Raw genomic sequence first — 13,045 nt, 5'->3', positions numbered from 1 at the left:
GTTTGTTAAAGCTATGCCAAAAAAAAAGTAATCTCAGAGCAGCTCATGGTTGAAGTCCTCCCTACTCAAACGGAAGCTGAGATAAGCTCACAGCTGGGTGGCAAGAATTCTGTAAAGCAAAATATTTCACTTTGCATTATGTCAGTGTGCTGGAATTGAAGGGATTTGCTTTCAAAAGACATTTAAGAAGATTCTTTACAGCAAGTTCTGATGCATTCTCAATGAAAACCTGTTATTATATTGAACAGAGTAGGGCTGTAAAACTTCCATAATATTTTGACTAAGTTTGTGAGGACAGGATTACCACTGCAACAGGAGCCAAATGGGAAACTGCAGTGTGAAACAAGCTTGGAATTTCTACGCAGGAAAGGGGTTTGGGGTTTGTTTGGTTTTGTTAAAAAGCAAACCAACCTCAGGAATCACCTTGCACTGACACTCAGTAAGTAGCAAGGTTTTTAAAGTGTCCTTTTTCTCACTATAGCTGTATTTGTTAAAAAAAAAAAAAAAACAACAACTGAATAATTCATCTTTCCTAGGGAATGAGATCTCCTTTAGTTGCAAGACTATCAGAAATCAATTTTCTACCATCTTTTATATGGATAACCATTAGCAAATTACAACATTTAACACATTCCTTGGCATACATTACTATTGAATAGACTGACTTAGCCATCCAATGCTCAGTACTTCACAGAGGCTACTATAACTGTGTCAAATGTATTAGAAATCCAGATTTACCTGGATAAAATTAAGACATTCCAAACTGGAACACTCGTTCAGTTATCACACACTGGGAACAAAAGCATGTCAAGCACTAGAGAAAAACAGCCAAAAAAAGTCTAAATTAAATACAATCAAGAATACTGTCTAATCATATTAATAAGTACACTGAGAGAGCCTGAAGGCATCACAAATGTATTGTCCATAAAGATAATGACGGTGCTTTCTTTTAATATTAAAGAAGTCATAGCTATAAAAAGAGAGTTAGTCCCATCTCAGTTTTCCAGTACAGCTTATTTATGTTCCTTCGTTGGTGCATAGTACAGTTCCATGGGTTTGTTCACTTTCCAGTACTTCTCACTGACCAGCTCCAAGGAGAACGACCCATTTAATACCTAGAAGAAAACACCAGAAAAGATGTGAGAAGACCTGATAGTGCACAGGCAGCAATCTATCCACAACTACTGACTTAAAGAAGTTACTGATAATGTGGAACAAGTTACTGACTAAACACTTGTGGTCAAAAAGCAGTAAAATGAGCTATTACAGACTCCTGTCAATCTCACTAAAACAGCACAGAAAACAGCTTTGCTAATTGCATACAAAGTGCACACAGTTGTAAATAAAGTGAACTTTATGTTTCTTCTGTATGTAAACAGAGAGAGTAGCAGGTGTATGGACACTAGAACCATCTTTGCTTCTTTTCTAAAGGCTACTCTATCACCATGTTTGAACACTGTGCAAAATAGACTGTCAGGTAACATTGGTGTATCTCAACCAGAAGTTTTATTCAGAAAAAATGCTCAAGTATAAGGCTAAGCTCAGAGGTCAATCCAAGTGCAATACTACTTTTTAGTTTAGTCAGCAACTGAGAAGAAGAATTCTTCCCTGTCTAAGGCTCGCAGTAGCCTTTTTACACTGGAGTAAAAGAAGATTATACTGCAGTAGAGTCCACTCAATAGACATTTCCTGCTTCTAGGTAGTGCTCTTCAAAGAGAGTTCTCAGGTGAAACAGTGTTCTTCGTCTCCAATTTTAACTGTAAAATGAAAGGTCAGGTCCTCACCCGAAGGAAGTCAGCAAATAGTTGCTGGCATCAATGTGGCTTTTTTTTCCCCCAAATAATTTGTATGCTTTCTTTTTCTATTAACCAGGTTCCACTACGTGCATTTTCCTGCAAAACAAACTATCTGCTTCTGAATGAGCAACCTGGTGCCATGGATTTTATCCCCGTGTCAATTCAGGAGAAGTCCAACTCCATGGATTCTAATCATATCTGTATCAGAGGCATACTGATGCTCAGTTTTCCTCTTAAAGCTTCCACTTACAGTGAACTGCCCATTGGCAGTAGCTATGTAAATAGTATACTGCTTCTCACTGGCCGTGTCAAGATTCATCTGGTTTGATTCTCCTTTGCTCCGAAGCTCTTCCAGAGCCAGTCTCACAGCCAGGTACTTGGACAAGTGATCAACAGTGGCATTGCCTGAGGTCTTGATGTATCTGCAACAGCAACCACAAAAATAATCGCATGTTCATATTAGAGATACAGGACAAAGATACCTGGAACCCTCTGCTCCTTGCTAAAGGTTCCCTTCTTTACTGCCTCATTACCTGCTCCTCTTTATGCAAGAATCCCAATCTGACACAAATGCTGCAGGAGCCTGCCCCAGAAGCTTTGCTTTCTCTCTGTCTTTCAGAATAACCTCCAGAACTCCCTTGGAATTCCAAACCAAAAAGAAGAGTTGGATGAAGCTTATATTTAGTAATATATTTACTGACACTGTAGAGAAATGTCTCATCAGAAGAGAAAGACAGGAAGAGATCTGAGGAAACTTCACAAGATTGCTCATTGCTGCAATCCTAAATTTGTAGTCTGTGCTCACAAGGGATGATGGAAAAATGCCAGGCAAAGCTTCCAGCCTACAAATCACACTGACACAAGACTGCTCCAAAAAAAATCGCTGACACTCACACAAGACTTGTTTATTCCCAGAGAATCTTATTGTAAGTAGATGTCATACCATCATTCTGGTATCTCCTGTGAACTGCAAGAAACTCTTAAAACCACCTTCATCCCTGACCAAAGGCCTAAAACAGTTTGTTTCTGTAACACTGCACAGAAACAAGTTGAGCAGTAGCATCTATCTGACCTGCAATGAGAAGGGTGCGTATGTTAAACCGAAGTGGTTCAATCAAAGCAAACTGATTTTTAAAAGCCCCAACAAGTTCTAAATAGAAAACAGAAACAGCAGGAATTAAACCAGAATATACAAAGAAGAATAATGCCATTTACCTTGTCTGTGCACTGTCATCATTCTCCATGAGGGTAGGATGAGGCCTGAAGACTAATTCTATTTCACTGGCACCATCCAGCACAGGGTCTATGGCCACAGCTGTGTTGTTATTGTCCAGTTCTAGCCCAGAATCATCTGATGTTTTGGTCCTCTTGTTGCTAGGCCCTGCTTCCTGATTGCTGTGTGTTGAGGCATTGCTACAGTGTGAACTGTCACCATTATCTTCTGCTCCACTGCCATTCTCAATTTGCTGTTTCTTGCCCCTCTGTAACCTGGTGACAAATAGGTAGAAATAAACACTAATCCTCACTCAGAACTCATCCAACCTATACAACATCTCTCTTCTCAGTCAAGCCAGAAGCTTGACATAATATGAACTATGCATTCACAAGCATGAAACATTCCAGAGATATTTAGACTTAAAAAAATAACACACATCCTATCTTACAAAAAGATACCCATATACAAAGCTGCATATTTTTCCTTATTCCTCAAATGCATTTTAGGCATGTCATGAGATCATTTTAAACTTCATTCAATTAATTCTACCCCTTACACAAAACAGAAAAGTATTTTAATCAAAACATGAATTCATTTGTGATTTAGAACAATTTATTGGAATAAAGTTTGGGGTCTCTTTCCCAACTCCTCCCTGCAGCCTTCTCCCCCCCAGTCTCAACAAGCCCTTCTACACAGGAGAGGTGCTCCAGCCCACTGAGCATCTTTGTGGCCCTCCAACAGCTCTACATCTTTCTTGTGCTGGGGGCCCCTGGCAGTACTCCAGATGGGGTCTAATGAATGATGCCTGTAAATTGGTAACACAACACGTGTCTGCCAGTAAAGCTGCAGGCAGTGATAGGAAGTTTCTATTTACTAATAAAACAATAAAACTAATAACATTTTTTTTAACAAAAGTTGAAAGCTACTTTGGCAGCCTTCAGAGAGCAAGAGAAGAATCCCTTGCTACAGAGAGTGAGGAGGTGGCATATTTCTAGCATTAAGGGAGACAATGTGAACAAATTATGTGACTACATACCTGTTCATAGCCTGAATCTTTAGTCCCTCTTCAATGCTGTGACTTAAAGCTTGCTGGTTATTGTGTTTACTGATTCTTGCTAGCACTCTCTCCTGATGCGCTTCATATTCATCACGGCTTGGATAAATTTTACTGATGAGAGCATCAAAATTGGGATCAGGTCGCAGCGATCTTTTTGACACCAGCTTTTTACGACACGTGGGACATTCTTTGTTGCTAGATATAAGAATATATATATATATTATTAAAAAAATATAATTTTTTATATATCTATAAGGATATAGAATAAGGAGAGGGAACAACATTAAGTCTCTGGCAATGACAGAAGTCAGTCTTAATGCTGCAATTGTTAGAGAAAGCACCCATTATGATTCAACTTTACAATACATCTGGAATGGAATGGGGCTTCTATCTTTTGACAAATCTGATAGCTCAAGATACTTAAACAAAACAGGAAAAAAAAAAAAGGAAAAAAAACAAACATCTCCTTGCTATAATTTTTAAAGTGTGTTTATTTAAGGTATGTTTAAACAAAATGTATTTTGACTGAAGAATCAAGGAGTTCTATGCTACAATTTTCTCCCCTTAATCTTCTGGCTTTATTTTTACTTAGAAATGTCTCCATTTCAAGTGGAAATTATATTGAAAGGTGCAGTCCTTCATAGGACTTGCAGAACGAAATAAAGATGAAGGAACCCATATTGGAGTTCAAGCACGAATTTCTGTGAAAACTAAAACTCAGTCTTGTCCTTCCCAACATTCTGTTCTAATTTAATTAACTTATCAGGTTCACACGTTTTTTGCTTTTTTTTGTAAAAGCAAGAGGCCTCAGTAACAGAAATATCAGTGATTTCTTTATTGAGGACAGCATTTCTTGTTTCTCTTTCATGAGAAGAGTGTTTCTGCTAATCACTCATCAGAATTTCCACAGGCACAGTGAATTCATTGTGAACACTGCAGTGATGGCCATCCTCAGAAACAGCAGCGCTCAGGGCTCAAAGGATCACATTTTCATCTGAAGGGAAATCCCTTTTCCCTGTTCTGCTATTTCCATACCCGCTCCTGAGGGCTGTAATGATGCAGTCAGCACAGAAACGATGCAAACACTCTTTTGTCGTCATGGTATTTTTTAACATATCCAAACAAATGGGACACATGAGTTCGCTGTGCAGGCTCCTGGGTGACACAACGATTTCCAAGCCATCGGTGATCGCTTCCTGGTGTAAAACAAAGTAAAAGTTCTTTAAGGAAATTTCACACAGAGATTGCATGTGTTATTGCCTTCAGACAAAGACATAAGAATACAACAAGGAACATATTCAGCCACATCAGGAAAGGAAAACCAACCTCAAGTTCCTAAAGGTATCAAATAAAGACCAAACTGCCCGAAGGCCAGCTCTTCAGCACACGTTACCTGAGGTGTTCTTTGCAACTCGTACAAGCTGAGCTCCCAGGTCTTGCTTAAAGGCTGCGTCCCATTGGTCTGCACACCTTGAGACATGGCTGGAAGCAGAAGAGAATAAAATGATATGGTCAGGTGCACCTGGCTCCAGAACCAGCTCCCCTCTCTCCCAAGCAGGCCTTCATCCAAGTGATCTGTTCCCCAGGGCTCCAGCCCCTGCAGCCTTAATGCTCACAGTACAGAAACACAGCAAGAAACCACTGAAGCGCTGCAAGTCCCTGTCACTGCCCCACTCCAGAGACACTGAGGGAACTCCCCAGCCATGAGTGTTCTGCAAAACTCCATTCAGGCTGTTAAGCAGAAGTGAGATAAAACTGAAAGGCCAAGAGCATGGGTTTGCACAGGGGTGGCAGTGGCAGCCAGCACAGGATACGTTCTCACATACACGCACCCCAGTCAAATAAGTTTCTCTTATTGCATTTTTATTTAAAGCTAGGCTTGTATTTCCAAACTCTTAGAATCCACCTTTGGCTGCTGATTTGATATATATCTACCAGGCATGTTATAATCTAGTTTCAAGTTCATCAAATTCTGCAGGAAAAGTCAACCTCTCTTACTTTCTAAGCTTTAATTAAGAGCAAGGAAAGCAGCTCCGCAAAGATTATTGCATCTGTTCTTCTCCAAGCTCACCAATTAGTTTTCTCCCCTTACAGAAAAAAAAGACCCAAACCAGAAATAAAGCTTGACATAATGTAGGCATGATCATTACTTTGTAAAGAGATGTGGCTGGGGCACTCCAGAAAAGCTTGCTTCACACATCACACAGCTCCACAGCAGCAAAGAACTCCTTGCAATGGCCCACAGCAGAGATCACCACATGCACAAGCACATCCTGCCCAAACCCAAGTGCTCACGCTTGTTAGCATGATGGCTGTTTCAGCACCAGGCCTCCAGCCAAAATACCAGCCTGGAGAACAAGTACATTAACATTACTGCAACAACAGGAGACCACACTGCAGGATACACAGTACAAGTGTCAAGATGTATAATCACTAGGCTTTATTCTAAAAGCTTCTCACCTCATATGCAGTCTGCTTAATTCTCATCCTAAAGCATGCAGTGACAGCACTTTGGGATTGCAAGAGGAAAAATACTGGCCTTAAAGCTACCTGAAAGCAGAGAGATCCACATGGCCCTGTTGGACACTAGTGAACAACTCCTCTGCTTCTGGAACATAGAGTCAAGACCAGAACACAGTAACAGGGTTAACTCACAGATGCTGAAAAGCAAAAGAAATAAGAAGTAACCTCATCACATCTCATGAATAAGAGGAGACTCAGTAGTATTATTCCTGCTCCCATAGTTCTTACAATCTGTTTTGAAATCCATGCTGGCCCTGACAAATGCACCTGAATGACGTTTAACTTCTTTCCCTGATGACACTGTTGAACATCAGTTTGGACCACATTGCTTCTCACAGCCACAATCTCACTGCAGCGGCACCAATAGCTGGCACCTATGTAAAGGATCAAACTTCATCAACTCCGTATTCTGACCTAAAATTGCCTTGACCATGCAAGCACAACCTGGCAGGCTCAGAACCACAACCACCAAGCTCTCCTTTAGACCCGCTCAAGACCAGCTGATCTCTGAGCACTGACCATAAAAGGGAGGGATGCCATGCAATGGGACCTGGACAGGCTTAAAAAGTGGGCCCACATGAACCAAATGAAGTTCAACACGGCTAAGTGCAAGGTGCTGCACTTGGGTCAGGGCAATCCTGGATACGTGTACAGACTGGCAGAAGAATTCTTTTAGAGCAGTCCTGCACAGAAGGACCTGGGGCTCCTGGTGGACATAAAGCTGGACATGAGCCAGCGGTGTTCATTTGCAGCCAGGGTGGGCAATTGCATCCTGGGCCACATCAACTGAGGGGCGGCTGTGAGCAGGGAGGAGACTGTTCTTTTCTGCTCTGCCCTTGTGAGGCCCCAGCCGCACTACTGTGTCTGACAAGAGGGAATGGCTTTAAACTAAAAGAGGGGAGATTCAGGTTAGATATTAGGAAAAAAATTCTTTACTCAGAGGTGAGGTGCTGGCACAGGATGCCCAGAGAGGCTGTGGATGCCCCATGCCTGGAGGCATTCAAGGCCAGGCAGGATGGGGTCCTGGGCACTCTGCCCAAGGAAGGGGGTTGGATCTCAACAATCTTTAAGGTCCCTTCCAACTCAAGCCATTCTGTGAGCTCTTCCACTCAATTTAGAACAAGGGCAGAAATTCCTCTCTGTCAGCTGACCCCCAAGACAGCATAACAGTCATATTTTTGTCTAAGTGAAAAATGAGACCCAGAACACCATATAAACATCTTCCAAGAATACACTGTCTCTTCTCTTCACGCACATTTCAAGGGCACAATAGCATCCAAGAGCACCTTGGGTTTTGAGCAGAACAGCCCTCTCCTTCAGAGCTCAGACTGACAGAATTTCAGACTTGCAACTCTTGGAACAGAGCTGTAGATGCTGAATGATTGGCAGTCAAACTGCGAATTCATGAGGATGAAAAGTCGAGAAGATATAAAGGCACCTACAGAATGCAAAAGGAACGTTATCAGGTGAATCGATTCAGCTGCTCTCACAGAACACTGGAAAGATACACTCATAGGCTAATTCCAGGGCTGTCACCAGACACTGATCAATTAATATGCCACAGTAACATAAGTGAGCTCCTTTGTAGATGCCTGCAACATGCAAAAAATGAGAGTTCTGCAGCGCTTAGGCAAAGCTGGAGTTCAAAATACTTTTGTACACTGACTACAATTCTATCACCTGCAACGCATAAATCAGAGTCAACTAAAAGGCTATTAAAGATGCCAATTTAATACAAACTATGAAGCAATTATATGCTTCCAAAGTCATATCTGATAAGAATCAACAAGTATTTGCACTATGCTTTCCACCCTTATATGCCAGCCTGCAAACAAGCAAGCATTGCATTTTGCTTGTGGGGCAGAACCTAGGAATTAGAACAATAAAGGCTACACCTTGTTGTTACATACTCCATGAAAGAGACAAAAGCAGCACACAAGTAACTCCCTGGGCAACAGCACTGCTGGGAAATAAGAAATCCATCACATTTTTGTCACAGCACCATTCCTGGATCTCACGTTGGACTTTGGAAATGCATCTCCACAGCCACCTGCACCACCACAACTCCATCAAGCACCTCCACACTTCCACCTCTCCTCAAACCTTCCTGTAGGAGCAAGGATGGTGTCAGCCCAGAAGGAAACCTTGCCTACCTCCACCTTGGGTTCCACTGCTGCCATTATGCTCTTCCCAGACAACTGAATAATGGTGCAGACACTGCAACAACCATCATAATCCCATCTTAACAATGCTTCCACCTGGTTCCCTGCCATCCAGTTTTCTTACTTTATTCACAGAAGTAAATAAAGAGATGAGCACTCAAGTGCTTTCAAGTACATTTACAACACCAGCCTGTTCTGTATGAAAATATTACAGATTTTACTTGTAGTACAGTGAATACACATTCTTAGAAGTCAGAAGCATGCATTTCTACAGTCTGCTTGAAATCACAGGGTCTTTAAGACATTTCATGGGGTTCTCTCATTTGCCACTTAAAATTGCTCCTCAGTTGCTTAAAATGTGGAAGCCACGGGAAAGGTCACCCTAGGAAGGTTCAGATGTGTTCCTTCTGTTCTGTTACTTTCAATAACAAAGTTTGAATCAGGAACAGATTAGATCACATGAGGTGCTGTTTGAACACACTCAGCACTGGAAGTACATAAAGATTAGGGAAGCTACGGTTATTCCCAAAGCAAGAATTACAAAGCCCTACCTTTTTAGGCAGTCCAACAGAAAAATCCAGAGCTTTCAGCCTGCAGGGAGCAGCTAGCAGGCACACCACCTCATTTCTGCCCTACAGAACTGCCATTCAAGAGAAAGAAATAAGTCATAATTAATTCAAGACAACGGACTCAAAGACATCCCAGAGCAGCCACAAAGCCAAGAAAGGCAGAGAAACCCAAGGCACAGCACTACAGAAGGTTTCCCAGTGTGACTGTTCCCTGCAATAACACCACTCAGTTTTCAGTTTTCTCAGTAACAAGTTCCAAATCCCATTTTCCCATCACCTATCCTATACACTCAACAGGCATTTCTCATCAACATAAGAAAATCCTACTAGCAACAACTGACACAGTGTCATTAAGAAAGCCACAGCAGGCTCCCAGTCAAACGACATCAGCATTTCTGAAATACAGAGCTTGCTAGCAGAGGCCATTTCATAGCTTCTTCCTCATATTTATTCTCCTGAAGAAGAAAGTGAATTGCCTGGTGCTTTAAGACACGGTATCTTCTAGTTAGTTGCCATTCACCATTTACTGGCACTGAAATGAACTGATCCAGATCACAGCAGCATCTCCAATCTGGTTGTCAAGCTGCTCATTCTAGCCTAAGGTAACATTTGTGCTATGACCCCCTATAAACCAGCTGCTATCTACTTTTACACCTAAGGAACAACCCAGTGAAGCTCGCGCTAGTAGAAGTGACCAAAAAAGAGACAATCCTCCCATACTAGATGCCAGAGCATAAAAAATAAATAAATAAAAAGCAACAAATGAAGAATTTTGGTCATGGTCACGGCTGTTTTGTCACAGTCTGAAGAACAGTCACATCCTGGATGTGACAGAAGTATATGATTTAAAGTCAGTGTTTCTCAGTGTATTTATAGCAAGAGAGTAAAACAAAGCATAAGCACCGCATGTCTGTGCACACTGCTCTTACACAGCTGACACTCCAGTTCCAGTCTATTCTGACGTACTCTGTATTCCTTGCTAGAGACATCAGTTGCCATTTCATGCTGCCTCAGGGATCACCTTGTTATTGTCCATAGCCTCAATCCTTAGTGTGAATGTTATTTACATCTGTTCTACGCCCTCCTGAACATCTGCTGAGGTATAAACATTGCACTACACAAGATGACCATTTCCAGAGAGCTCTCTGCACCTCTTGCCCCCAGGTAGTGCAGAACTCACTGGGACACCTATCTCTCTCTGGCTGCCATGCCTACAAATGCTACACAAATTCATCACACTGCAAATCCAAGCTATTCATTAACTAAAAAGCCTGAGTCTTCTCTATTTTGGAGGGATTAAGTAAAAAGAGTTTCATTTTGTGGTACAAAATAATAATAAAAGTCTACACTGCCCACTGTCTTAATGTAACATATTATTCAGACCATTACAGCTAAAACAAACTGATACTCACTCTTTACACACCATTTATATCTTGTCCAATATGAGTACCAAAATACCATCTAACACCAGCGCCTTCTGCAAGGACTGAAAAATGGAGCTGTGCTCCTTTCCCTGCTGATGTGAGTCAATAAATCAGACAGGCACTTGACCTCAAAGACACCAAGCGTGCCAAAAACCTTTACCAACAATTGATGTAAGAACAACAGTCATTACCAAGGTGTAATTTAGCACCTCATTATTTCCACACTGACAAGAACATGTATTTTTGATGCTGCTAACACAACCATGGTGCAGTGACCCTCAGAGTCTGCAGCAGAAGACAGCCTTTACATGCATGCAATTCTATCAAAACAGCACACATCCTGCTACGGTGGATGTACCCCTGGCCAGGTCTTTCATTTCTATGGTGCTTTCTAACCCTCACAGCACTGCTGGCACATTTCATGAGCTTGACCAATTTCTTGCTCACTCCCCGAAATAACAGCTGCAGAAAGGGAGAACTGGCCACCCTATATGCTGAGGGTTAAGCTCAATGACTTCAACAGCCCTGTTGTTTGTCCCTTACTTTGCTGTACGTTTTAACAGAAGTCCCATGAACATGCTAACACTACAGTTCAAACAAACTTTCCCATCTCCACAAGCAAGGTCTCCAGAAAACCCCTCAGCTGTTTTCTACTGAGCAAGTGAACCAAATTTTGGTGATGATAACAAACGTGGATTGAATTTCACCTTGCAGAGCAGGCCCCCAGACCACACGTCCTGCCTGAAGGAAGCGTGGCCCGAACTTCCAGACTCCTTCCTCACCATCAGAGCGCAGTTCGGTGCCCTCAGCATCCAGACCTGGACTCTGCATTACTGTGAACACGAGCAAAGCCTTCAAAGGACAACAAGAAACAGGAGCGTGATATATTACTTCCATATCTCATCTGTTAGAGAATTGCTCCCATCCACCACAGTGGCTGCCCTGGCCATCGCAGGAGCCAAGGCAGAAGGCTCACGTACCAGCAAGGTGCTCACACTTAGAAATGACCACACCAGACTCTGACTGCAGTGATTTAGAAGTGAGGTCCTCTCCCACTTCCACTAGGAAACCAATGCAATTTGATTTCTTCCCAATTTGTGATTTCAACAACAGTTAACACAGACACCCACTCAGCCACTCCTTTAGCAGGCCGTTCTGTCTCAGGGCACAGGTCCACGCTGCTGCAAGAAACTCTGCACAGGCTCAAAACAAACATGCCATAAATGAAGCATGCTGCTTTCCCTGAGCCTCTGGGACCACCCAGAGTCAGCCACCTGGTCATTCTTTCAGTACCTAAAGGGAGCCTATAAACAGGAGGGGAATCAACTCTTTGAAAGGGTTGATAACTGCAGGACAAGGGGAAATGGTTTTAAGTTGAGGGAGGGAAGATTTAGGTTGGATGTCAGGGGGAAGTTCTTAACTATGAGTGGTGAGGTGCTGGAACAGCTGCCCAGAGAGGCTGTGGATGCCCCGTCCATCCCTGGAGGTGTTCAAGGCCAGCTTGAACGGGGCAGCCTGGGCTGGTATTGAATGTGGAGGTTGGTGGTCCTGCCTGTGGCAGGGGGCTGGAGATTTGTGATCCTTGAGGTCCCTTCCAACCCTGCCCATTCTATGATTCCATGATCCTTCTCTTCAGCATATAACATACTTACTATCCATCACATTACATTAATAAAATGGCAGGAAGTCACGGATTTCTGATGAGTTCATGTTGTGGGAGAAATTTTGAGAATATCAGGTCAAGGAATACACTTGTTTTTCATTTCTTCCAGGGATATGTTTGTGAGCCACAAGGAATTGCTCGCCCACTTAGCAGTCAGGGAAGCTAATCACAACTAATAGCGACCTAATTTCCTGGGTAACAACAAAAGATGGCTTCCTCTACTTGGTTGTTAACAAACACAAAATAAACCCCCCACAAGCTTTGCGAGACAAAAAAAAAAGAGTGCAGCAATCCCACACATGATTGACCTACAATAGATGCACAGAAACCACATTGTAACACTGGCATGCAGCTTCCCTTGGAAGCTGGGTGACAGCTAACAAGTTATTTCTCTCTCAAATAAAGCTCTGTACTTTATAAACAGTAATACAAGAGTAATACTTACACAACTTAAAACCGGTAATCATCCAAAATAGTTTACTTTTATACCTGAGTGGTGCATAGTAAGGAACAGACGAGATTTTCAGTTAGTTGGCAGAATGCTGCTGTCAGCTTCCTGCAGCTTGGGAGAGCTCCCCCTCTCACAAGAGAGGGAAGGCAGACAGTAATTCCTAAAATACCTCCCCATCCCAACA

The 13,045-nt window shown here is 42.3% G+C and overlaps 1 protein-coding gene across 1 annotated transcript; it reads right to left on the bottom strand.

Annotated features, from left to right (window-relative positions):
- Window positions 1–1,013: 1,013 nt before the first annotated feature.
- On the bottom strand, window positions 1,014–5,549 carry RNF2 (ring finger protein 2; the record flags this gene model as incomplete). The annotated part of the gene is made up of 6 exons (XM_079535642.1): window positions 1,014–1,115; window positions 2,047–2,218; window positions 3,012–3,284; window positions 4,049–4,264; window positions 5,105–5,265; window positions 5,463–5,549. The coding sequence occupies 6 exons, from the start codon at window positions 5,547–5,549 to the stop codon at window positions 1,014–1,016; spliced, it is 1,011 nt and encodes a 336-aa protein (XP_079391768.1).
- Window positions 5,550–13,045: the final 7,496 nt, after the last annotated feature.

This window comes from Tetrao urogallus (assembly GCF_951394365.1).
Source record: "Tetrao urogallus genome assembly, chromosome: 5".
Taxonomy (NCBI): Eukaryota; Metazoa; Chordata; class Aves; order Galliformes; family Phasianidae; genus Tetrao; species Tetrao urogallus.
The sequence above is the reverse complement of the archived record's forward strand: the minus strand, read 5'-3'. Positions and strand labels throughout refer to the sequence as shown.